Consider the following 27,356-nt stretch of genomic DNA (forward strand, 5'->3'; position numbering starts at 1 on the left):
ATTACGAATTCTCCAATGTCAGACTGTAAGAGGCCTACATTTGTTTAAAATCTTCGAGTAAAAAGTGAGGTCTGCAGATGCTGGAGATCAGAGCTGAAAATGTGTTGCTGGTTAAAGCACAGCAGGTCAGGCAGCATCCAAGGAACAGGAAATTCGACGTTTCGGGCACAAGCCCTTCATCAGGAGTGTTTTCACACTTGCAGAAGCACTTACAGCCCACTTTTTTGTTTCTTCCAAGTTTACTCTCTCATTCTATTTCTCCCCTCTTTACATCTTGGTCCTCCTTTGCTGAATTCTAAACTGTTCCCAGTTCTTAGGCTTACTACTTTTTTTTCCAAACAACTTTATACAACTCCTCTTTGGATCTAATATTAACTTTAACTTCTTCGGTTAACAAAGGTTAGCCATTTAGCCTACTACGTTCCTTAATCCGAAAGGAATGTATATCTGGTGCAATGCATGTATGCATTGTTAAATATTACTCTTGCCAATCTATATCATGCCTTTTAGTGAGGCTACTCAATTTATCTCAGCCAAACTTAGCACAACACAATTGTACTTTGTACAATGGAACTGAGGTATTCTGTCCTCCCACCCCACTTCCCAACACCGATTCTCACTGAACTCTGGAGGGAAAACTAAATTCTTCTCCAGTGAGAGTTTGAGAAGCCTCCATATCCCTTAGAATAGTTAACAGCTTGAATTTTTCCATTGAACAAAGTTATTTTCTCTTCAGATTAAAAAAAAAGCTTTCTTCCATCAACACTCAGCAATGTTTACCTTCGGTCTTTTAGTTGTAATTAAAAATACAATTTGATCTGCGGCCTTTTGCCACTGAGGTTTCTTTTTTTGGGACTCATTCTTTTGAATTTCAATAAGTCCAAGGGGTTTTCCCTTCCAATTTCCAACATTCAGAACAAACATACCTCACCTCGTTATAATGGAAACAACTTGGCTCCGGATTTTCACCTCCTCTTCAGATTGGAGGCATTCTCAGCTAACCATTCTTTACCTTGGCTATTTGCCTTCCTTATACCCTCCTGTTTTCTATGCTGTTCGATTTTACGAGAGCAATGCAAAAGAAAAGTCTTCATTCTCTGAATGAGCTCATAACTGTCAGTCATTATTGCCACCTGTCCAGCAGTTGTAACCCATTGGTTCTCAACATGAGTTCTTATTGTGAATGGTAATTAGAGAAATGTAAAAACTGAGAATAAGCTAAGAACTGCATAAGTGGTTTCACCTAAATATGGATGTTAAACTAAAATGCATTCCTGACACTAAAACTCTCTCTCCACCCACCCCACCCCGAGGCTCCCAACCTTATTCCTGATGAAGGGTTCCTGCGGCACGGTGGTTAGCACTGCTGCTTCACAGTGCCTGAGATCCGGGGTCAATTCCCGACTCAGGCGACTGACTGTGTGGAGTTTGCACGTTCTCCCCGTGTCTGCGTGGGTCTGCTCCGGTTTCCTCCCACAGTCCAAAGATGTGCGGGTCAGGTGAATTGGCCATGCTAAATTGCCCATAGTGTTAGGTAAGGGGTAAATGTAGGGGTAGGGGAATGGGTGGGTTGCGCTTCGGCAGGTCAGTGTGGACTTGTTGGGCCGAAGGGCCTGTTTCCACACTGTAAGTAATCTAATCAAAAAAAAACATCAAATCTCCTGCTCCTCGGTTGTTGCATGACCAGCAACACACACTCTTGACACTAAAACAATGCAGGTGAGTTTCTCTCTCTGACCTGTAGTATTTATGTAATATAAATTTAGACGACAGACACTCGATATCAAATACCAATCCCTGTTGAGATAAGATGCATCAATGAAGCCTGGGCAAAGAATCAAGGTGATACAGATATCATGGAGCAATTATTTCAGGGACAACTACCACAGAACAGCAGCTGCCTCCTGCAGTCAGGGAATCAAGAGTTTGCAGAGTTCTGGGGACTGCGAAAAAAAAACAAAAATGTGACTCAAAATCAAAACACTACACAAGTTGGAAATCTTCTCTGGAAGACCAGGAAGGGTTGGAAAATATTCAGCATACCAGGGCAGCATTGATGGAAAGAAAAACACTCAACATTACCATAAGAAATAGGAGGAGTAGATCATTCAGGGCTCTTGCCCCACCCCCCACCAGAAGCCTCAGGCGACTGACTGTGGAGTTTGCACGTTCTCCCCGTGGGTTTCCTCCGGGTGCTCTGGTTTCCTCCCACAGTCCAAAGATGTGCAGGTCAGGTGAATTGCCCATGCTAAATTGCTCATAGTGTTAGGTATGGAGCAAATGTAAGGGTAGGGATATGGGTGGGTTTCGCTTCGGCGGGTTGGTTTGGACTTGTTGGGCCGAAGGGCCTGTTTCCATACTAAGTAATCTAATCTAAAAACATGGTCCACCATTCAACAGGATCACAGCTGATCTGACATCCCATCTGAACTGCTTCCCCCGGCATCCTTACACTATGATGATTTAGTAGTCACTTTTTCAGACTAAAGCATCAAATAATAAGGATTCCAATGAGAGATCATTTCTCTCTCAGCAGTTGCTGTCAGACTTAATGCCAATGAAAGAAATAGAAGGAAAATAAACTTTTTGCATTCATAATAATGATATAAACGACAGGAGGCTACTTACACAGTGTGTGCACAAGGTCTCCAGATGAAGCAGTTCTTTGTGCCATTCTCCCCATAACTCTGCAATTCTTCCATTTCAGATAACACCCACTAAAATGCTTCAATTGAACCTGCCCCTACCTCACTCTCAGGTCATGCATTCCAGAATTTAACCCTTTGCTGCGTGAATCACATCATAAGTTCATAACACACTCCTTATTCTGTGAATGCCTGTTAGACTAGCCCAGGCCACAGACAGCAACTATCAGATGCAAACAGTCCCATGGTCAATGCGAAGAAAAATAACAGGCACTCATTCTGGAGCAGACCAAGCTGCAGGTTGACCCGATGAAGAACATATAATGTGGGCAGCTCAGTGGTTAGCACTGCTGCCTCACAGCATCAGGAATCCAGGTTGGATGCTACCCTTAGTTGAAAAATGTGGTGCTGGAAAAACACAGCAAGCCAGGCAGCACCCGAGGAGCAGGAGAATCGACGTTTCAGGCATAAACTCTTCTTATTCCCGAAACGCCGATTCTCCTGCTCCTCGGATGCTGCCTGGCCTGTGTTTTTCTAGCACCACATTTTTCAACTCTGGTCTCCAGCATCTGCAGTCCTCACTTTCTCCTGGATGCTACCCTTAGGCAACTGTGCAAACTCCACCCATTCTCCCCGCATCTGAGTGGGTTTTTGCCAAGAGCTCCAGTTTCCTTCCACAGTCCAAAGATGTGCAGCTCAGGTGGATTGCCCAAGGTGTCCAGGGGTGTGTAGATTAGCCATGGGAAATGAAGGGTTTTAAGGATGGGGTAGGTCTGGATGGAATGCTCTTTGGAGAGTTGGTATGGACTCAATAGGAGTTCCATAATGAGAATGGTGTGCCCTGCTAATGATGTAATTGAATACGTCTCCTGCATCTCATATTGTACCTGCAGTATATTTCAGGTATACCTCACTGAAATGGGCAAAGTCTTTTCAACTAAGTGTTCAATGATATTTATAGAATTGCAGACAAGACAGAAGTGAAAGCTGCAGTCATCATACTTACACACGTAGTTTTCCTTTTCTCACATTGTGGACAGCATGCTTTTAACAGCTTTTAAAAAACAAGGTACCAGACAGTTTACATGAAACTGCTGAGAAATGCTCTTTAAGCCCCACTGTTTGATTCACTGCTGCTTCCAGTTATGTCAGCCTTCACGTTCCACTCCTTTACTGGTGTGATGTTTGTTGGCACTTTTCAATCCCGTTGACCATCTGCATGGACCCTCTCTCTTTTTCCTGCTTCTGTGTCTGATAAGGCACACAATTCTGACGAAATCTTTATCTAACATGCCAATTGCTTTCCCCACTGCGGCAAATGTGCCAATTATAGATTTCCACCTCAGTTTGATTCACTTACAAATCTCCAGAATTTGCACAATTGAATTTCATCTTTTTCCGTGAACTGCAATGCACAGGACAAAACTTTAAAGCAACAAAGTCAAAAATGCAGTTCTTGTTTTAAATATAAATTAGTTTAATATTGGCTAAATGTTGCCCACACACTTTAGAAAAATTATGAGTGCAAATAATAAATTCAATTTTTATTCAAATCTTGTTAAGAGCACTCTAGTCTTTATTTGCAAAAAACAAATCAACAGCACTGTGTGTAGAGTGTTATGTTAAAAAAACTGAGAATACAAAAAGATTCACTTTGCCAAAATGTGTTTGATATGGCAATGGAAGCAAAGAATTATGTAGCAGATAATTTCTGAGGATCAGTCAAAGACAAGGAAAAAATGGGTTTTAAAATCACCTCAGAAAGGGTTTCCAGTGAGGTGAACAATCATCTTGATACAGTGCATAAAACTTGAAAGAATTTTTTTTTAAAAAACTACAGGGATATTGCACAACCAACCAGTGTGGGAGCTAAGTACAGTTTTCACTGAATCCTGTCATCAATGGTGTCAACATCTGTAAAAGCAGCAGAAAAGCAAACGTTTCACTGAAATAAATAAACTTATAACAAGAATTTGCAATGTTAAAATGGACAAGTACTTAAAATGTTATACTACAAAGACATAATGCACATGCCTTCTTTCTCCAACCAAAAACTCCTCCCTTCCTTCGGGCTTGTTTTAGTCAAACAGTCGTGACAAGATTTTTAATAAAGTGCATTTTTGAAAGATTTGCCAGTGAAGCATTGTCTGCACCAAATATAAAGTTAACAAAACATCTGCATTCATTAGAAACCAAATTCACAGCATAAATCTTCAGGAAATTCATTTTGTTTTTACACTGACAATTTACTAAAAAGAATTAAGATGCAAACTAAAAACCCACAATAGTGTTTACATAATACATAAATACCGAGCATCAATTATGTGCTTCTGATTGGCAATTTTGTCTTTCCAGACCAATGTCAAAATTATGCAAAACAGTTAAATACTTCTTATTGTTCTTTTAGCACAGTCTGACAAGAAGTGTTGCACGTAGCACTAATTGGGTCAGATTTTTGGAAGCTTTGGTGCACTAACAACAGGGTTGGTCTCCTGTAAGTATCTCCTTCCTGCTGTCTTGTAATCATATGTGCATTCATGAGTCTCGGCATAGCGATGTGTTGCACAGAAATTGTTTCCACACCTGCAAACAGATAAGACATGATTTAGTTCTTTAATGATTGGTCACTTCAGTCATGTGGCACTGAACATGCCACCTTTGAGGTAGTAACAGTTAATCATTACAGGCTCTAATCCTAATGCAGTAGTGTCACTGAAACAATTAATATCGGAGGGGGAGATCTTTAACAAATAAAGCATGCGGTCCTTTCAGCACTGAGAACACCAGCATCAATTCAGTCTTCCAGGATGTGAGAGAGTCGCCTCTAGGAGCTGTAGGAACCGTGAGTTTAGTTAATCACATTTAATCCCAGTTTATAAGAAAGCATGAGGAAATAACATAAAACCACTCAATCTGGTATCTGTGTACTAGGACCTCCAAGTTGCCTAATACAGCAAATGGGAAACTGCCCTAAAAACAAGACGTGGCCTTCAACTAGAGGGAGCTCCATGGTCCTGTATTTGAAAATGCTGGAAAGCCTAGCAGAGGTGCTGAATACACTTTCCACTGGTTATAGTAGGAGGAATCATGTTGATGCAATTTGTCCATTATAACTTAGGGATGATCCAAAAGGGTCAAGTATACAAAGACTAACAGAGAACTTGGCACGGTATTAATTATTGTTGGTTAATCTTGCATTTAGCACACCTTAACAAGGCACAAGCTAGTGATCATGCATAGCTGTTTCTACCCAAAAAAACCAAACATTTAAAACTCTAAGATCAGGAGCTTTGAAAGTGATGCTAATGTAAATGAATGATGGTCAACAATCTTTGGCTCGTAAGCAACTGGTCATTTTAAAGCTGGACATTTCACATGGTGGAGATTTCACAAGATGGAAATAGGATTGTGGGGGCGGGGCTAATATGTTAGCATGGTTAGAGAACTGGTTAACAGACATATCAGAGGGCAGGCCAAGTTGTCAGTTTGCAACTAATGAGTGCTGCTGCGTCAGCTGCTTACAACCTTATCAGTCTTGTTACGATGGCATAGTCACTCAAGACATGGAATGCTACACATGGGTTTGCTTTCCTTTCTGAAGGTAGGACACACTTGTCTCGAGATAGTGTAGCAAAGGTTCACTAAACTGATCCATGGGTTGTCCTATGATAAGAGTCTGATTAAACTGCGTACATTTCTCTGAAGTTTAAAACAGTGAGCAGTGATCTCATTGAAACACAAAATTCTGAGGGGAACTGAGAATCTAGGGCTACAAATGATCAATTCTTTTCCTGGAACTAAGATGGAGAAATGTCTTCCCTCAAAGGATTGTGAATCATTGGAATTTCCTACCTCAGAGGGCTAGCTGAGTCATTGCTCAAGCGGATTTAGGAGGCCATACTGCCTGGTACTACAGCGAGTTTTTACTTCCTTAAAAAATGTCACACCATTAAAGGGAAATATTCACTTATGAGTCTAAATGAGGAAAGCATTTTGAATCATAAACCTGCCTAGAAAATATAAATCACTTTAAATTTCAAATCGCAAACTTTTAAGATACTCAAGATATATGTGAAGACTCATCATTTATACCATAAGTTATAGCATTTAATACAAGAAAACTGAAGCATAGTGAATGAGAACCATAAAACACCTGGATGTGTTTTTCATACCTCCCCAGTGAACTCTCCCAGCACTTAAGTAGTTAACAATTACACTTCTATAGCCCAAATCCATAAGTCACAAAGTTTAAACTTCAAGATTTTCCCAACAAATATTACATAAGACATTAAATCAAAAATCAGTGCTGTGAGGAACATACTGACTACCAATATCATGAACAGGTGTGTTTTTGGTTCCCAGCTCTTACAGTTCATTGTTAAAATGTATCAAAATGAAATGTATAAATGCTGTAAATGTAAAATGAAACCAAAAAATGCTGGGAACACGCAGTTGCTATAAAGAAAGAAAAAGTTGTGCTACGTTGAGGTTCTGATGAAGGGCACACTTTCAAATGTTATAATGAGTGAGCCTTTTCTCTTTCTACATGCTGACTGGCCAGTTATGCATTAATCTTTAATTTCAGTGTCAATGTGGTAACAACGGTAACTAAACCAATTCTAGAGTACTTGCAAGACACTATAAGTCCAAGCCGGTCACAGAATGAATGCTGGGTTTCTGACTTGGAACAGCACACCAAAACTAATCTGCCCCAGAAAGGTCTGTCCACTTCGGAACAGAGCATTCAACAAACCGTAAATCTGTACTTGCCTGCACTCGTAGCTGGTAGCCAATCCAGTTTTCTTCCCACATAGAAAGCAGTGTTTGGCATTTTTCTTTTTCGTTTGGGTTACAGCCTTTACTGGTGGGAAATGATGTGTAGGGGTGCCTGGGGCAAACAATGACCAGACATAAAAAAGACATTTTGAAGAACAAATCATGCATTTTTCCCTTTTAACTTCAAATAGACACACAGAATTACTGAAGGAGCCAATGAGGCCTTCAGATGCTGGAGATCAGAGTCGAGAGTGTGTTGCTGGAAAAGCACAGGTCAGGCAGCATCCGAGGAGCAGGAGAATCGACCTTTTGGGCTGATGAAGGGCTCCGGCCTGAAACGTCAATATTCCTGCTGCTCGGATGCTGCCTGACCTGCTGTGCTTTTCCAGCAACACACTCTCAACTCTGTTTATATTCACTCAGGCATTGACAATAGAACATGATAAAATTTGAGATATGAAACTTTGTTTATTTTGATTTGTATTTTACATAATTAGAACATGCAAAAAGGAACATCATTGGTAGGATCTTGGTTGAAACTTCCATTTGATTTGAGCGTTTTTGGTGAAGTGCCACTCAACACCTGGTTTTCCACATCTCCTCTAAACAGAGCAAATCCTACTCACTCCCAGCAAGAGTTGTGTCATTGAGCATAACAATAAAACAAGAAACCACAGACATCAGAAAATCATAAAATCCCTACAATGTAGATTCAGCCCAAGTCCAAACCAAACCTCTGAAGAGTAACCCAACCAGATCCATTCCCATTTTTCTATTACTCTACATTTATTCCTGATTAATGCACATAACCTACACATACCTAAATACTATGGGCAATTTAGCATGGCCAATTCATCTGACCTGCACATCTTTGGACTGTGGGAGGAAACTGGAGGACCCAGAGGAAACCCCCGCAGACACGGGGAGAATGTGCAAACTCCACACAGACAATTGCCCGAGGTTGGAATTGAACCCAAGGTTGGAATTGAACCCGGGTCCTCAGTGCTGGGAGGCAGCAGTGCTAACCACTGCACCCATTAATTGGATAGTCATTGGTATTGATGCATAGCAGCTGAAAATGTGTTGCTGGTTAAAGCACAGCAGGTTAGGCAGCATCTCAGGAATAGGGAATTCGACGTTTCGAGCATAAGCCCTTCATCTCCAGCATCTGCAGACCTCATTTTTTACTCATTGATGCATAGCAAGAATGATTAACTATCCATCTTAATTCCCAGGGCAGGCAGGTAGATTCTGATTGATCAGGGTTTTGCCATGGGGATATAGGAGAGATTAGTTATCTCCATGACCCTTGATTAAAAAAAAATGTGCAATGCATGAACACATTTATTTTGCTTAAATAAATCAGGGTCCTGTGCATTTATATAGCATCAAGCATACCCAAATACACCACACTGTGGGCCTAGTTGACTATTTTAAGTTGGTTTCCGATCACCTGTTATCACTGTCTGGATTATTTAATAAAGTAATTTTCAACAGCAGAATCACATCTAGTAGTGGATATACTTTTCTAAGTTTTGTACGCACAGGCTGGATGACACAAATGGTCAATGGACTGAGAGAGAGATCTGGTCCGACAGTCGATGGGATGTTGGGCCCACTACCTGGCATCACACAGACACACTCACATCATATTATTCATTCATTTTGGCTTGATGGCAGCATCCTGTTAGCAGAGATAAACACTTGCGGATCACTGCATAACAGAGTTGGACAGCTAGCTACGCTTGTAGTTAAAGCTTTGGAATCACTTTCCACTTCCAGTGCAGTCTGAGGATAGAATGGGCATCACTCTGAGCCCAGTAGGGCTGGATATAGGTCCTTTCATGAGTTTTTCATGATATACAAATAATGATGCTTCAATCAGGAAATACATAAACTAGTTTTGATATGCCCTCTCACACTGTCAAGCTTACACAGTGAGCAGATGGCTGGGGCCCTAATTCATGATGCTGCCAGTAAGGTTGATATTGTAGCATGTGGGAGTAATTCCAACACGTATAACCGCACACTAACCAATGACTGTCGGTTTTTACTAAACAGTAGTAAAAAAAACACCTCACTGCCTGACTTCTCAACTAATACATCAAGAACAAATAACATTTTTGCCACACAAATGCCAGGCAATGACCATCTCCAATAAGAACAATCTAATTACCACACATTGACACAGAATGGTGTTACCACCACTGAATCCTAGGGCTGCCATTCACCAAAAACTCAACTGGACTCACCATATAAATACAGTATCTACAAGAGCAGATCAGAAAACAGGAATACTGAAGAGAGAAATTCACCTCAAGGCACAAGCCAGCAGTATGACTGAATTCTCCCCACTTGCCTAGATAGGTGCAGCTCCAACAACATTCAAGCAGCTTGAAACCATCCAGGAACAGCAGTCCACTTGATTGGCACCACACCTGCAAACATCCATTCCCTCCACCACTGATGCTCAGTAGCAGCAGTGTGTACTATCTACAAGATGCACTGCAGAATTCACCTAAGATCTTTAGGTAGCACCTTCCAAACCCATGGCCACTTCCATCCAGAAGGACTAGGGCAGCAGATACACAGGAAAACAACCACCTGCTAACTCCTCCTCAAGCCACTCACCATACTGACTTGGAAATCTTTGGGTTCCTTCACTGTCACTGGGAAAATATCCTGGAATTCCCTGCATATGAACTGCAGCGGCTCAAGAAAGCAACCTTCTTAAGGGGCAACTAGGGACTGGCAATAAATGCCAGCGATACCCATGTCCCATGAGTGAATAAAGTAAAAGTTGAGAAGTCTGACCACGGGCTCTTCACTGGAGTGAATCAGAGTGCTAATGAACACCAATTACACCAGCTCCTCATGCTACATAAAACTATGTCTCTTTATCTGTTTGTTGCATCCTAGTTCTGATAATTACAAGAGAAAAAGGTTCAACTCCTAGTCTCCTGTTAACAATGTCCAAGTTCAAAGGTCAATGTTAAACTTATGCAGGTCTCGGATTAAACCGCAATTAAAATATTTTGCATAGCAGTCTCCACATTACAAAAACATTCATTAAGACATGGTGGCGATGTGAAAACTATTTACAAGGATAAATCCAGTACAGAGATACCACCTATCATGGAAAACAGTAGAGGCTCGATCATCCAGAAGGGAGAATATGTGAACTGAGGGTGGCACGGTGGCTCAGTGGTCAGCACAGTTGCCTCACGACACCAAGGACCGGGTTTGATTCCAGCCTCAGGTGACTGTTTGTGTGGAGTTTGCACATTCTTCCTGTATTTGTGGGGGGCTCCCTCTGGATGCCTTGGTTTCCTTGAAAAGATGTGCAGGTGAGGCGGATTAGCCACGCCAAATTGCCCAAAGTGTCTTTGGATGTGCCTGCTCGGTGGATTAGCCATGGGAAATGCAGGGTTACAGGGTGGGTGTGGGTAGGATGCATTTTGGAAGGTCTGTGTCCACCCGATGGGCCGAATGGCCTGTTTTTTCACTGTAGGCATTCGATGATTCTTTTATTGATGAGGAAATTGTTATGGATTCATGACAAATTTAATAACTGAGGTGAAAATATCGATTGGCATGTCGATCGGGTGCAAGGAAAAGGGTGGGAGACTTATTGGAGCATAAACCTTTTGTCCTGTACACTTATTCAAAAGACATATTCTAACAAGGTCATAATGAATAGGGACTGAAACTCATTGCACACACGTCTAAAAACTGGAAACTAGCACAAAATGTTAAGATGATAATAAATCAATGTCACATCATTTTAGCAAGCCTACCTATTCGCCTTCCTATTGTAGTGGGTCTGCAAGTCGCACAAAGTCCAAGGGGAGACTGGAAATGAAAGCAAAGATAATGTTTGGTGCATTAATCATAGAACAGAAATTACAAACTAAAATGTAAGGCAGAATAACTTAACCACCACTTCCCTCAAAAGGATAATTATCAGAGTTCTAAAGGAAAAAAAATTATGTCTTTGCAAATCTGGAAAACAAAACTTACCACAGGATTAATGACAAGACAAATTGGAAATATTAAAAAAAAATTTGCAGACGAAATTCTGAAAATAATTTCTTCAATATAAAACAGGAATATTATTCTGCTGTGCCTTTTTCTCACCTTCATTCTATTAGTAACAGGATTTCTTGGATGTGGGTTTGCTCGCTGAGCTGGACGGTTTATTTTCAGACGTTTCCTCACCCTACTAGGTAACATCTTCAGTGTGTCTCCAGGTGAAGCACTGGTGGTGGAGCCCGCTTTCTATTTATATGTTTGGGTTTCCTTGGGTTGGTGGTGTCATTCCTGTTCCTTTTCTCAGGGGGCGGTAAATGGGATCCAAGTCAAATGTGTTTGTTAATAGATTGCAGTTGGAATGCCATGCTTCTAGGAATTCTCGTGCGTGTCTCTGTTTGGCTTGTCCTAGGATGGATGTGTTGTCCCAGTTGAAGTGAGGTCCTTCCTCATCCGTATGTAAAGATACCAGAGAATGGGTCATGTCTTTTTGTGGCTAGTTGATGTTCATGTATCCTGGTGGCTGGTTTTCTGCCTGTTTGTCCAATGTAGTGTTTGTTACAATAACGATTTCTTCTTTATCCATTGTGACTTTCCAGGTCACACATTACCCTAGTTCAGATTTTATTGGAATGGTACATCTCGGTGAATTGTCTGCTTGTTATCTGACTTTCCTTACCTTTCAGCTCTGAAAGCGTTTTGTGCCACAAGTTGCTACAAGTGGATAACAGCAGTGAGGGCAACAGGACATAGGGGAGCTTGAAAATAAATAGACTAAAGGCTTATCTCCGTAACCAGTGAAATTTAAGGTCAGAAAAAGAAACTGAAGTACAATGGAGAAGGAAATAGAGTGAAATAAAGTCAAATCAAGACAGAAAAATAAAGAATAGATTTAGAGGAAGGGGGCCAAAAGGAATAATATTTTTGTTAGTTTTAGAGTCATCAAAAGAATAATTTACCATCCGCAGAAAATTCTTTAAGTTGCTTCCTTTCCGGTCTGAACAGGTTGAGGGGCAATGCAGGAGCATAACCCTACCCATGAGAACACTTCTAAGTTATAACTGCTATATTATCAGCCCTAGCATTCTACAGTGAGACTAATAGGATTCAATGATAAGCACATCAATTTTTCAAAACACTCAGGGCAAGTTTGCAGTATCACAATAGCACAAATTGTTCAGCCAAGAGGAGAATACTGTTGATGCTGGAAATTTAAAACAAACACAATGCTCGAGAAATTCAACAGATCTGGCAGCACATGTAGAGAGAGAAGGAGTTAAATGTTATGAATCTTCTTCAGAAGTGAAAGGTGCCTGATCACACTTTTAATTTATACCCATTTTGCAGCTCATTTTTTGTATTTCCACTATTTGTCTTCTGCATTGGGCTTGTACATCTTCCCTTTTGCTCCCCCTTCGCTTCTGTCAAAAGTATTAAAACAAAATTTCCATTCTGAATAGTCATGCCAGACTCAAAACGTGAACTCTGTTTCTCTCTCCATTGGTGCTGCCAGATCTGCTGAGTCTCACCAGCATTCTGTATTTGTTGTAATTCATTCAGCAACTTATAGCAACTCACACCTCTTTCCAGATCACTTCCTCACCACAAATGGCTGGATTATTCATACAGCAATAATGCTGCCTTTCATCAAATTATAAGTAGACTACATAATAAGGAATCAAACACTGGAAGACTAGGAATTGAACAATTTAACTGTGTTTCTCAACATTTCTTTCCTTACAATGGGCTCAGTAGTATTTAATTACTCCATTAACAACAGAATCTGTTGTCGACTGTTGCTAACAGATTCAAGTTTGGTGTAAATTTTTTTAAAAAAGTTAGTTTGCAAGGTCTTTTAACAGGTTAAACTGAAGCTCAGGTTCGGACAGCAAGCACAAAGCAGAGTACAATATAGAAAAGCCTCAAATCTATTGGTTGGTAAAAGCTGCTCATTTGACTATTAAAAGATACTTTCAGATTAAAGGTGAATGAGACAAATATTTAACAGATTAAAATAAAAAGACCAGTAGGAAATTTTTAAAAAACAACAAATTAAGAACAAAATAAACAAAGCAGAGATGCAGCAACAGGTGGTGTGCATGATGTGGGAGATGGCGGACACCAAAGTGGTGCCCACATATGTGCCAAGTGTTGATTACTTGTCAACCACCTGATGAAGGAGCAGCGCTCTGAAAGCTAGTGCTTCCAAATAAACATGTTGGACTATAACCTGGTGTTGTGAGATTTTTAACTTTGATTACTTGAGGAATTCTGGCTCAGAATTGATAAGCTAGAGTCCAAGCTTCAAAAACTGTGACATATCAGGAAGGGGCTGAGTTACCAGGATGTTGTGTTTCAACAGTCACACCCTTTAGATTAACTCTTCAAATTTGTTCAATGGAGAGATAGAGTATGTGACTACAAGTGAGGCAGGGAGAGGGATCCAGCAGGTAGTACACAAGGAGCCTTGGACCTTATCCTATTCCAACAGGTTCAATGTTCTTGCTTCCTATGTGCACATGAGTGAAAAATGTAGGGAGAATGACTCATTCAGTAGCACCAAGGGGACATGGAGCCATTCAATGGGGGGAAAAAAGAGAAATGTAGTTGTTGTTGGGATATTAATGTCAGAGCAATGGACACTATTCAGTGTGGCCAGGATTGAGAGTTCTGAAAGCTGTGTGCCCCACCTGATGCCCAGGTTCAGGATTTCTCATCTGGACTGCAGAAGAACTTGGCTGGGAGGGGAAAGATCCAGCTTTTGTGGTTCACATAGGTACCAATGATATAGGCAGAAACAGAAAAGAGGTTCTATTGAGGAGATGAGAGTAGCTAGGGCTAAATTGAAAAGCAAAACTAAAAAAGGTAATGATCACTACGTTACTACCCGAGTCATGAGCTAACTGGCACAAGTTAACAAGATTAAAGAGGTAAATGCATGGCTCAAAGATTGGTGTGGGAAAATAGCTTTGAATTCATGTGAAATTGGCACCAGTACTGGGGAAAGAGAGAGAGAGGAGGGGGTCTTCCGATTGGTTGGGATCCACTGGAATTGTAGATAGGACTTTAAACTAAATGCGGGTGAGGTTTGGAAAATTTGAAAATCAAAGTTAAAACAGAAGGCAGGAGAACAGGTTAGGGATGAGTGATACACATAAATGAAAATCATCTGGACGAAGGTACAGGTGGTCTGATTAGCAAGTTTGTAGATGGCACCAAGATTGGTGGAGTAGCAGATAGTGAAGGGGACTGTCAGAGAATGTAGCAGCATACAGATAGACTGGAGAGTTGGGCAGAGGAACGGCAGATGGAGTTCAATCCGGGCAAATGAGAGGTGATGCATTTTGGAAGATTTGATTCAAGAGCAAGCTACATAGTAAATGGAAAAGCCCTGGGAAAATTGATGTACAGACCTGGGTGTTCAGGTCCATCATTACCCGAAGATGGCAACGCACGTCAATAGAGTAGTCAAGGCAGCACATGGCATGCTTTCCTTCATCGGACGGGGTATTGAGTACAAGAGTTGGCAAGTCATGTTAGTTGTTTAGGACTTTGGTTCGGCCACATTTGGTATACTGTGTACAGTTCTGGTCGCCACATTACCAGAAGGATGTGGATGCTTTGGAGAGGGTGGACAGGAGGTTTACTAGGACGCTGCCTGGTTTGGAGGGCGCTAGCTGTGAAGAGAGGTTGAGTAGATTAGGATTATTTTCATAGAAAGATGGAGGTTGAGAGAGGACCATAGATCCTTAGAAAATAGGTGATGGGTTTAAGAGGATCTGGATTGGCACAGGCTTGGAGGGCTGAAGGCCGTGTTCCTGTGCTGTAATTTCCTTTGTTCTTGTTTTTTTAAGAGAGTCTGATTGTTACCAGGAAGGTAAAGAAAGGGTCAGACTGTACGAATGTCTTATGGCACCAAGGAATGGTAAAAGTGAAGGGAAATTTGATAATAGAAAAAGCTCAAAGAATTTGTATCTGAATACATGAAGCATTCTGAATAAAATTCATGAGTTAACAGCACAAATAGAGACGAATGGATATAATCTTGTGCGGATTACTGAGTTGTGGTTACCAGGTTTGGGAATGGAATATCCAAGGATTCTAAGAGTTTTGGAAGGAATGGAAAGTTAGGGAAAAGAAGTGTTGTAGCTTTGTTAGTAAAGGACTGAGATCAGTATTGTTGTGAGAAATGAGATCAGCACAGAGTTCAAGACATTGAATTGGCAAGGGTAGAAAAAAAAAGCAGAAGAAAGGCTAGGGGCGGTGATGACCTAGTGGTAGTATCGTTGGACCGTTAATCTAGAGACCCAAGTCTGAGTTCTGGCAACTGTGTTCGAATCCAGCCGTTGCAGATGGTGGCTTTTGAATTCAATAAAAGTCTGGAATTAAGATGAAACCATTGTTGATTGTCAAAAAAAAAAACCCGATCTGGTTCACTAATGTGCTTAGAGAAGAAAACTACCATCCTTATCCCATGTGACCTGTGTGTGACTCCAGGCTCACAGCAATATTGTTGACTCTTGACTGTGACAATTAAGGATGCGCAATAAATACTGGCCTAGCCAGCGATGTCCAGATCCTGTGATTTTTTTAAAATAAAAGATGTCTCCGTTCCGAGTAACCTATAGATCCCCAATCAACAATCCCACAGTGGCGCACAGCATAACCCAGGAAACAGAGAGTTGGTAAAAGAATTACAGTATTCATCATGGGTGATTTGAATATACATACAGACTGAATTAATCAAACTGGTACGGGTATCTTCAAGGAGGACTTCATTGAACATATTAGAGATTGTTTCCTAAAGTAACATGTTGGTGAACCAAGTAGGGAACAGGCTATTCTGCATTTGGTATTGTGCGCAATCAATTAATGATCTCATCAGAAAAGATCCTTTCAGCAAGATTGAAAACAGGATGCTAGAACTTCAAATTCATTGGAGGGCAAGAAGCTGAAGGCCCACACTATAGAGAAACAGAAACAGAAACACAGAAGGCAGGAGCAAGAGTGGGCCACTTGACTCCCTTGAGCATGCATAGCTATCCAATATGATCATGGCTGATCATTGAGCTTAATATCCTAAAAGCTAAACAAGTTAAAGTAACATAGAGACAAAAACTAAGGCACAACATTGTACAAAGGCAAGTGGCATCCGGAAGATTGGAAAACTTTTAAACATCAACAAAGGGTTACAAAAAAAAGTCATAAAAAGAGCAAAGCTAAGTTATTAAAGAAAATGAGTGCAGAATATAAAACTGGAAAGCAAAAGCTTCAATAAGAATATAAACGAGAGGAGTAGCTGAAGTGAACATTGGTCTCTTGGAGAACGAGACAAAGGAGCCAATAAGAAGTCCATAGAAATACCAAAGTCACTAAATCAATATGTTACTTCAGTTTTCATGGTGGAGGACACTTGTACCTTCCAATAATAACAGGTAAGACAGAGCTTATTGAAAGGAGTGAACTTAGAACAAATATGATTGTGGAAAAAGTGCAGAGCAATATTATTGAGATTGAAGGCAGACAGGTCCTGAGGGCCCGATGGCCTATATCCTTGGGCCTTAAAGGAAGTAGCAGATAACATAGTGAATCCATTGGTTATAATATTCCAAAATTCCCTGAATGCAAAAAAGGTTTCAATGGATTGGAAAAATGCAAATCTAACACTTATTCAAAATAAGAGGGAGACAGGAATTAAGAAACTACAGATCAATTGTGTCATTGGGAAATTATTAGAATCCATTATTAAGGAAATAATAACAGGTAGTTTGGAAAGTCAAAATACAACCAGAGTTAACATAGTATTATGAATGGTAAATCATGTCTGACTGATTTGCTAGAATATTCTGATGATGTAACAAGCAATATGGATTAAGGGGACCCTGTGGATGTATTATATCTGGACTTCCAGTTGACACTTGATAATGTGCCACACAAAAGGTTACTATGGGTCATTCCGCTATAACGTGACAGCTGTGTTCCTCCGCAACCTCACATTATAGAAAATCATACTATGGAACCTGTTATAGAAAACTGCACTGTAGGAGATTACCAATTGAAAATCGTTATACCCATTCAGTAGAACAGTCTGTACACAAGATCATATGGGGTTGGGGTAATTTATTACCTTAGATAGAGGACTGGCTAACCAATGAAAGTGGAAAGGAGAAAATCAGGAGAATGGGATTTTTTCTGGTTGGCAAGATGTAACTAGTGAAGTGCCACAGGGGTCAGTCCTCAGGCTCTGACTTTTTTTCAAAACTTACTTGTGGGACATGGGCATCATTGGCTATGCCAGCATTTATTGTCTGTCCCTGGTTGCCCTTGAGAAGTGGCGGTGAGCTGCTTTCATGAACTACTGCTGTCCATGTGCAACACGTAGACCTGCAATGCCCTTATGGAGAGAGCTGCAGAACTTGACCCAGCAACACTGAAGGAACAGCAATATCTTTCCAAGTCAAGATGGTGAGTGGCTTGGAGGGGAACTTGCAGGTGGTGGTGACCCCATGTATTTCTTAAGCAGTCCTTCTAGATGGAAGTGGTCAGGGCTTTGGAAACTGCTGTCTAAGGATCTTTGATGAATTTCTGCAGTGCATCTTGTAGAGAGTACACAGTGCTGCTACAGAGCATTGATGGTGGAAGAAGTAGATGTGGTGACAATCAAACTGGCTGCTTTATCCTGTATGTTATCAAGCTTTTTGAGTATTGTTACAAGTGCAAACATCGATGCAAATGGGCAGTATTTCAGCATATTCCTGTCTTGTGCCTTGTATATGAGATTTTGGGGAACTAAAAGCTATTGGCTGCAGTATTCCTAGCCTCTGACGCGCTCTTGTAGCCACTTTAGCAAGTCCAGTTGATTTCCTGGTCAATGTTAACCCCCAGGATGTCAATAGGGGGAGAATTAAACGATGATAACATCATTACATCATCAAAAGGTGAGGTTAGATCGTCTCTTATTGGAGGTGGTCATTGCTTGGCAATTTTATGGCTCAAATATTGCTTGTCAGCACAAGCCTGGATATTATCCTAGGCTTGTTGCATTTGAACATGGACTGCTTCAGCATCCAAGAAGTTGTGAAAGGTGCTGAACATTGTGCAATCACGGTGAACATCCCACTTCTGAGGGGACGTTGGAGGGACGGTCATTGATGAAGCAGCTGAAGTTGATTGGGCCTTGGACACTACCCTGAGGAACTCCTGCAGAGATGCCCTGGAGCTGAGATGACTGGATTAATATCAACAACCATCTTATGTGCCAGGTGTGACTCCAACCAGTGGAGAGTTTGCCCTCATTTCTACTGATTCCAATTTTGTTAGGGCTCTTTGATATCACATGCAGCTTTCATGTCAAAGGCTGCCGCTCGCACCTCATATCTGGAATTCAGCTTTTTTGTCAATGTTGAACAAATGTGGTCAGGAGCTAAGTATCCCTGGAGGAACTGAGCAGGTGATTGCTGACCAGGTGTTACTTGATAGCACTATTGATGACAGGCAAGTAGGCGGCCTGTCTCCCCAGCGCTACGGAAAGACCACTCCCTCCGCGACTCCCTCGTCAGGTCCACACCCCCCACCAACCCAACCTCTACTCCCGGCACTTTCCCCTGCAACTGCAAGAAATGCAAAACTTGCGTCCACACCTCCCCCCTTACTTCCCTCCAAGGCCCCAAGGGATCCTTCCATATCCGTCACAAATTCACCAGCACCTCCACACACACATCATTTACTGCATCCGCTGCACCCGATGTGGCCTCCTCTACATTGAGGAGACAGGCCGCCTAGTTGTGGAACCTTTCAGGGAACACGTCTCTGGGACACCTGCACCAACCAACCCAACTGACCCGTGGCTGAACACTTTAACTCCCCTCCCACTCCGCCAAGGACATGCAGGTCCTTGGCCGCCTCCGTCGCCAGACCCTGGCAACACGACACCTGGAGGAATAGCGCCCCATCTTCTGCCTAGGAACTCTCCAACCACAAGGGATGAATGTAGATTTCTCCAGCTTCCTCATTTCCCCTCCCCCCACCTTATCTCAGTCCCAACCCTCGGACTCAGCACCGCCTTCTTGACCTGCAATCTTCTTCTCGACCTCTCCGCCCCCACCCCCTCTTTGGCCTATCACCCTCACCTTAACCTCCTTCCACCTATCACATTCCCAATGCCCCTCCCCCAAGTCCCTCCTCCCTACCTTTATCTTAGCCTGCTTGGCACACCCTCCTCATTCCTGAAGAAGGGCCTATACCCGAAACGTCGATTCTCCTGCTCCTTGGATGCTGCCTGACTTGCTGCGCTTTTCCAGCAACACATTTTTCAGTTCAAGTTCTACAAAGCCTGGATAATTTATTTTTTATAGCATGAATGAAGCCAATTGTCTTCTATTCAAGAAAATCTTTGAACAATCCCATCTACTTAGGTTCTTAGCAGAATAGACAAACAGAGATACAGCTCAACTCGAGAACTGCACACTATATGCTGGATCTAAAAACTGTGTTTGAGCACTATTTCAAACAGTAATCTTTTCTCTGTGCACAATGCACTTACTCCAATATCTATACAAGATACACAAATCAGAAAATACAAGTTACACAGATGCACAGAGTTGTTTTGATGTGCAAGATATTCACAGTTGTGTACCTTGCTAAACTGTTTAAGGTGTTCCTGACACAAATGGAGGTACATTTTACAGCATTTGAGAGAGCAGTATCTGTTTGATTAATTCATTTTTTTTTCACATTACCCGGTGTGTCCTTGTTGATTATATTTATTCCCTTGGTTTTTTTCTATTAGATTTGCTGCAGGCTTGTCCTCTAGGTCATGTCGCTAATTTCACCCGCTCATCTCATTAACTAACCCTATTCTCACCCTTTTGCTGACGATTCAGCTTTACTTGAATGGAATGAATTCTGGTCATCATCTGTTATATTCTTACCAGTAAATTATCACTTCATGACATGCATGCCGTTTCCAAAGAAAAGATTCTCGCTCATCTCCCTTGACTTTTCACTCACTTTCAGACTTCCCACAGCAACTTTATGTGGCTTCTCCTTTGAAAAGAACAGTGATGCTCTGAACTAGTAATCCTCTTCTCCAAAATCTTTTGCTGGCATCTGCAATCTCCTGAGGGACAAAGGTAGCAAGCAAGGCCACCAGCAGCACCTGACCATTTCTAAGTTATACACTGCTCTGATTTCCTAAAATGGCAGTTACAAAAGTCTGTAGAAACAATGTATAGTGATAGTGTTTTGCACGTTTGCTTAGTTACCAGATTAGTGGCTTTGATTAGGTAGCTTATGAAACTACATCAGACATTAATCTACAATATTAATCTATGGATATTAGTGATGACAGAAGTTTACAATACAATGTTATGAAGTTCACATACGGTGCACTGCTAATCACTCAAAGTGCTCAGGACACCACAAATCATTTGAAGTTAAAGTATAATTCATTATTTTCCTACCCAGCTTGAACACAGTATAGCACTGCATAATGGGCAAGAGATAAAGAATTAGTGCACTAAAGGTTTATTGGTTATGTTTCCAGTTCATTCTTGCATTGGTTTTATGGATATGTAAATTTGGAGTGCAATTTGGTCTACATTTTGTGGTGCCCTCAGATTTATTTTCACAAAATTAGTGGAACTCACTTACAACAAATGCATTTGAAACTCGATCTGGTGAAGGAATGCTTCTAAAAATCTCTTCGTGAAAATTTTGAACACTAGCAGGTAGTGCAATGCCAGATGTCCGCTGTCTGCTTGTCCCGCAGTTACTTTGCACACTGTCTCTGGATGTGCTTCGTGCCAGCGAAGCAAGCATTCCAATGTCTTTTGGAGAGCCCACAGGCTCCTTTGCTGCTTTGTTTGTCATCTCAGTCACTTCTGTTTTCAAAACTATATCCGCTTTCTTTCCAGGAGAGTCTACCTTGAGTCCTCGAAGCCTGCTTGCCTTTGAGAACGAAACACCAGGGAAAGAGCCACCATCCTGAGCAGATTGCAGCAACTGTTGAGAAGCAGGGGGTCTTAGGCCATTTATATCAAATGTCTTTGGGGGTCTTGGAGTTGGGAGAGCAATTAAAGAATTATGAGAGACTGGTTCAGGACACTGGGTCGGCAACACACCAGTTTCCTTCTTCTGAATTAATTCAGCAACGTTAGATTTTTCAGATTCCATTGGAACATATCCACGCATGTTTGGAAAGCCTGGTTGGATAACACTTGGTTCCCCAGCTTCTCTTTCTGCAGGCTTAGCCTCTATTGGCACCTGCTCATATAGTGAAGTGTTAAGTCCTATTTCGCTCAGGAGGTTGGCCTCTTCCACTTGATCAGCATCAACAGATAGGGCAAGGACACTTGCAGTATCATCAGGTACCCTTTTCTCTTCCGAGAGGTTTGTTTCCGTAACGGGGGATTTTAGCCGCGAGCTACCTGCTACGCAATCGGTTACGAAGTCCGTGCAAATTGTTGGAGCCTCCCGGAAGTCCTGAGAAAGAAGTGGTGGAAGCATCTTCTGTTGCCGAGAGTTTCTCATTTCTCCCTGCAGAACCATGCCTGGGGATGGGATAACACTCTGGAGTAAAGGGCTCAAGTCAGCATTCTCATCATCCTTCAGTAGGAAGCTGTTAGAAGATGACGGAGCTAAGCTAACACCAGAAGCAAAATTGGGGCTCAGTACATTATGGTATGAAAGCATTGGATCACCAACAGGAGGTAGACACAGTGAATGATTGAGAGACTGCCCGTTGTGAGGGAGAACCCGGAATAGGCGGTGACGAGCTGCGGTGACTGAACTGCTGGTGGGTCTGGGTGCTACTGGAGGTCTCGGCTTCACCTTGGTGATCTTCTTGGGCTTTGTGGAAAGATGATAAATACAGTTATATACATCCATTAAAAAAACATTTTCAAGGGTATAACATTAGAAAGCATTTTTAAGGAATGATTTTTTAAAAAAACAATAACTATATATTTTACTTTAAAAATATTTTTTTCAGTTCACCTCCAGGGAACCACACTACATGTAGTTGGGTGGATATACATTTAAATATCTGTTATTTCTATATAAAAGGCAAGATAATCTGGAGAGATTTTTCAACACGTTGATACTGAATTTCCAATGGGTGGTACACTGGGGAATATTTATTCAAAAAAAATGCACATGGAAAATGGGGACATGTTAATCCAGGATTTAATTGTGAATTATTTAGTAAATACTAGTTGATTTGTAGACCACTGTGCATGGATATAATATATGTCAGTTCTTATTAGCCACATCTTCAATTCTTGGAATCATTCATTTATTCCCTTCTCTTTTGTCTTTTTCTTAGCAAATCTTTGTTGCTCTGCTTCTTGCCAGTTTCTCTTGCAGTCTGCCATTTACTTAAAACATTTTCCTTCTCGTCTCATTCTCACTGCTCTGATTACACTTCATTTTCTCTCACCATGCTCAGCAGGAACTCTGGTACAAATGGCGATGGCAGCAAGGTGAGGGGCATTAAACTGGCACATGGATAGGGCATCATGAAACAATGGGATATTAAATCTCTCTGATCAATCTTAACTTTGAGAAAGAGAGCAGAGTGAAGGCCCTCAGGCAAAACGGTGATTAGATTAGATTACTTTCAGTGTGGAAACAAGCCCTTCGGCCCAACAAGCCCACACCGACCTTCCAAAGAGCAACCCTACATTTACCCCTTCACCGAACACTACGGGCAATTTAGCATGGCCAATTCACCTAACCTCCACATCATTGGACTGTGGGAGGAAACCGGAGCACCCGGAGGAAACCCACACAGACACGAGGAGAATGTGCAAACTCCACATGGGTCTCTGGTGGTGAGGCAGCAGTGCTAACCACTGCGCCACCATGCCGCCCCATCTTGAGTAATAATGTTACTTATATTCAATTTTTCAATTTCGGTATCACATTAAACCATTTAAAGAAGAATTAATGCCATAGGCATTTTTTGCAGCTTGTGTTTATGGAAGTTCCTATTTTGTGATTGCAAAATTTGAACCACATCTTATGGAAATCAGATGATTAGTCAGAATACAAAAAATGGCAGAGATTGACTAAAAGTTTAATAAGAAGGTACAAATTACTGCGTGAGTGGAATCTAGCCAAAATGCAAGGATGAGATACCAGAATTTCCAATGGTATTTGAAAAGGAAAAGAATAAAATGAGTGTTGATCCTTTAGAGTGTTAAAATGGGGAACAGAAGATATTAGGAAGTGACATAACAGTAATATAGACTAGCAATCTAGATTTCCAGACTAATATTCCAACATGGAAGATGGTGAAATCTGAATTCAATTTAAAAAGACGGGAATGAAAAGACATGGTCTAATGGTGCTTGCGTGTCTATAGCTAATTGCCATAAAAGCCCATCCAGTACACTAATGTCTTTTATGGATGGAAATCTGCCATCCCTGCCTGAACTGGCCTACATATGAATTCAGATCGACAACAACAAGTTGATTCTTAACTGCTCTCTGGACATTTAGAGGTAGTCAATAAATATTGGCTTAGCCAGTGATACCTACATCCTATCAATGAAAAAAAAAGTGATGAAATTAACATATTTTGCTTCCATTTTCATTATAGAAGATTTAAAAATGCAGTAATGAATCAGAAAGTGGAAGGAGAGAGGAACTCAAAATTCCAATCATGAAGGAAGTGGCACTAAACAAACTGATGGAGCTTCAGGTTGACAAGTCTCTGGCTACAGATGGACAGTTTCACAGGGTTTTAAAAGAGGATGCTAATGATATAGTGGATACATTAGGAAATTATCAAAAGTTCCCTGAATCCAAGTTCTGTCAGACTGGAAAAGTACCAAATATAACTCCTCTATTCAATGAAGGATGCATAAACAGGAAACTAGACCAGTTAACATGATCTCTTAAGGGACAGGTGACAGAATTAATCATTAAAGAGAAAATGGCTGTGCACTTCAAAAAATTTAACCAGTATGATTTCTTCATAGGAAATCACGTTTAACTAATTGATTTGAGTTATTTGAAGGAGTAACAAACACTGAATAAAAGGGACCTGCAGTTGTACTGTAGTAGGATTACCCAAAGGCACTCGACACAATGCCTTATCGAAGCTTAATGCAGAAAATAAAAGCTGTTATAGCGGGCTAATGCCCTAACATGGATAGAAGACGGGCTGGAAAGCAGCAATTAGAATTTACGCACAAGTGGATCTTTGTCTAATTGGCAAGATGTGATGAGTGGAGTCTAAATGAGGGAGCAGCATAGGCATGACTGCTAAATTTGCAGACAACACCCAAGTAGGTAGGAAAGGATGCTTTGAAGATGACATACAGATGTTGCAAACATTCTAAAAATGTGCAGATTAGGTGGATCGGCCATGCTAAATTCTCATAGTGTCCAGTGATGTGGAGGTTAGGTGGATTAACTGTGGGAAATGCAGGGTTATGGAGACTGGGGGAGGGGTGGGATGGGTGGAATACTCTGAGGGCTGATGTGGATATGGTAGGCTGAATGAATCCTTCCCGTGTGGAAACAGACCAATGAAACAGATACAGGCAAGTTGAATGGACAAAAAAATCTGGCAGATTGAGTACAAGGTAAAAGAATGGGAGTTGTTCATTTTGGCAGAAAGAATAAAAAAGCAGAGCACTATTTAACTGGAGAATGAGTGAAATTTTTGAGTGGAGGGATATAAGTGTTTAGTGCATAAGTCACAAAATATTCATACACAGGTGCACTATGTAAACAAGGCAGCTATCAGAATGCTATCCTTCAAGATAAATTGGACAAAGCTTATTTTCATTTGAGTCTCGATGAATAAGGGGAGACTTGACTGAAATGTGCAATATCCCGAATGGTCTTGACAGAACCGTTTCCCCTCATGGGTAAGGCCAGAACTAGAAGACACTGTTTTAAAATTAATGGTCACCCTTTCACAGCAGATATGATTTTTTTTCTCTCAGAAGGTTGTGTTTTAAACTTCAATGAACAGTTTCTCTTCATATGCGAGCCCTGCCATCCCAACACTGCAGCAATCAGTCTGGTAAATCTCTACAGCCAAGACATCCTTCCTCAGATAAGGAGGCCAAAATAGGAAACAACACTCCAGTTATGGCCTCATCAATGCCCTGAACAATTGCAACAAGACATCCCAATTCCTGTACTTGAATCCTGTCGGTATGAAGGCCAAAGTATAATTTCCTTTTTTTCACTCTTGCATACTTACTTTCAGTAACTGGTGTACAAGGACACTCAAGTCTCATCACACCTCACTCCTTTCCCAAGCTACTGTCATTCAGATAATCATGCCTTCCTGTTTTCGCTACGAAAGATGATGAACTCTCATTTATCCACATTTTACTTCCTCTGCCATGAATCTGTCCACTCAGTCAACTTGTCCAAATCAGGTCTGCATCCTCCTCAAAGCTCACCCTTCCACCCAGCTTTGTATTGTCTGCAAACCTGAAGATATTACATTCAGTTCCCTCATCTAAATCATTAACATATATTTGAATAGCTCAGATCCAAGCCATGATCCTTGCAGTATCCTACTAATCAATGTCTACCAATCAGAAAAAGATCTGTTTATTCCTTCTTTGTTTTCTGTCTGCCAACCAGTTCTCCATTTATGTCTGTATACTATCCCCTATAGCATGCATTTTAATTTTATATGCTTATATGGGATCTTGAGAGGCTTCTGAAAGTCCAAGTAAACCACAACCACTGGTTCCCCCTTAATATCAGCAGATTTGTCAAACATGATTTCCATTTCATATTGACTTGGTCTGATTTTGTCACCAAGTGTTCTGGTATTAAAACCTTTTATAATGGACTCTAGTATTTTCCCCATTAATGTCAGGCTAGTTGGTCTATAATTCCTCACTTTTCCAAGGATCTTGTATGTTTCAGCAAAACCACCTGTAAATCTTCTAAACTTCAATAAACACAGACCCAACCTGTACAACCTTTACTCATAAGATATGCACAGCCCAACTTCTTTCTCTATTTTTATCTTTACTATGTTTCTAGCAAGTCTGCCTTTGTGCTTTGTTACTTTGTCTCAGGTCCTCTTTCTTCTGTCTAATTATTAATATAGATCTCTTAAGCCCTTAATGAATTAGCATAGATTCCCACTCTCAAGCTGTTTTGCACCACCCCCCCCTCAGATTTTTTCCAATCTGTTTTATTTTACTGTTTGTTTATGGTCTTTACCATTGAATCAGCTGTAAGTAAAGCTATGACCTTTCAGCTCCGACATGCTGAAACCAGGAGACAATCAATGATCAATGGTAAACTACAATTTATGTTAGCCCAGTTTTCAACAGGTCTATTCAATCTCAAACGAAAACCAAGATTGATAATTAATGTGCTTCTAAGAGGGTTCAAGTTAATAATTAGTTTTGCTGAATTAGCTCCACAGGTATGGACGAAATAATACATCAAAATCTGAAGCTTTCAACCATACCTTTTTACTAAGATTCATATTTTCCATCTTTGCTTTCAACAGCTTCATTTTGTTCATAGTAATTGAATTCTCTAGTATCTGCTGACCAGATGGAGATTCTTCCGATTCATCTTCATCATCTGCATATAGGTTGAACACTGAACCTCCACTTAAATCAGAAAAATAAAACATTTTGTTTTAAATTACCCTGCAACAGACACAAAACAAATTACAGATGTCTTCCACACCCATTTACTCTGGACAGAAAACAACCATTAAATCTAGCATGGCACTGGATGTGCAATCTGAAGATACAAGTCCTCAGTGACACTCAACACTGGAGCCCCCCAGGCATGCGTACTCAGTCCCCCACTGTACTCACTGTAAACCCATGACTGCATTGTCAAATACCAGACTAATGCCTTTTACGAGTTCGCTGATGACACCACTATAGTCGGTTGAATCTT

The 27,356-nt window shown here is 41.0% G+C and overlaps 1 protein-coding gene across 3 annotated transcripts in view; it reads right to left on the reverse strand.

Moving 5' to 3' along the window:
• Nucleotides 1-4,250: 4,250 nt before the first annotated feature.
• zfand4 (zinc finger, AN1-type domain 4) overlaps nt 4,251-27,356 on the reverse strand; it is an 87,301-nt gene continuing 64,195 nt past the window's right edge. For 2 of the 3 annotated variants that reach the window (XM_060854033.1, XM_060854034.1), the window contains exons 6-10: nt 26,911-27,058; nt 21,102-22,298; nt 11,219-11,273; nt 7,416-7,533; nt 4,251-5,228 (exon numbers count right to left, since the gene is read on the reverse strand). In XM_060854033.1, the coding sequence (XP_060710016.1) occupies nt 5,093-5,228; nt 7,416-7,533; nt 11,219-11,273; nt 21,102-22,298; nt 26,911-27,058 (1,654 nt within the window). In that variant the 3' untranslated portion in view covers nt 4,251-5,092. Of the gene's footprint in view, nt 5,229-7,415; nt 7,534-11,218; nt 11,274-21,097; nt 22,299-26,910; nt 27,059-27,356 lie in introns of all 3 variants that reach the window. The other variant, XM_060854035.1, reaches the window with a different exon arrangement.

Source organism: Hemiscyllium ocellatum, chromosome 43, assembly GCF_020745735.1.
Source record: "Hemiscyllium ocellatum isolate sHemOce1 chromosome 43, sHemOce1.pat.X.cur, whole genome shotgun sequence".
Lineage (NCBI taxonomy): Eukaryota > Metazoa > Chordata > Chondrichthyes > Orectolobiformes > Hemiscylliidae > Hemiscyllium > Hemiscyllium ocellatum.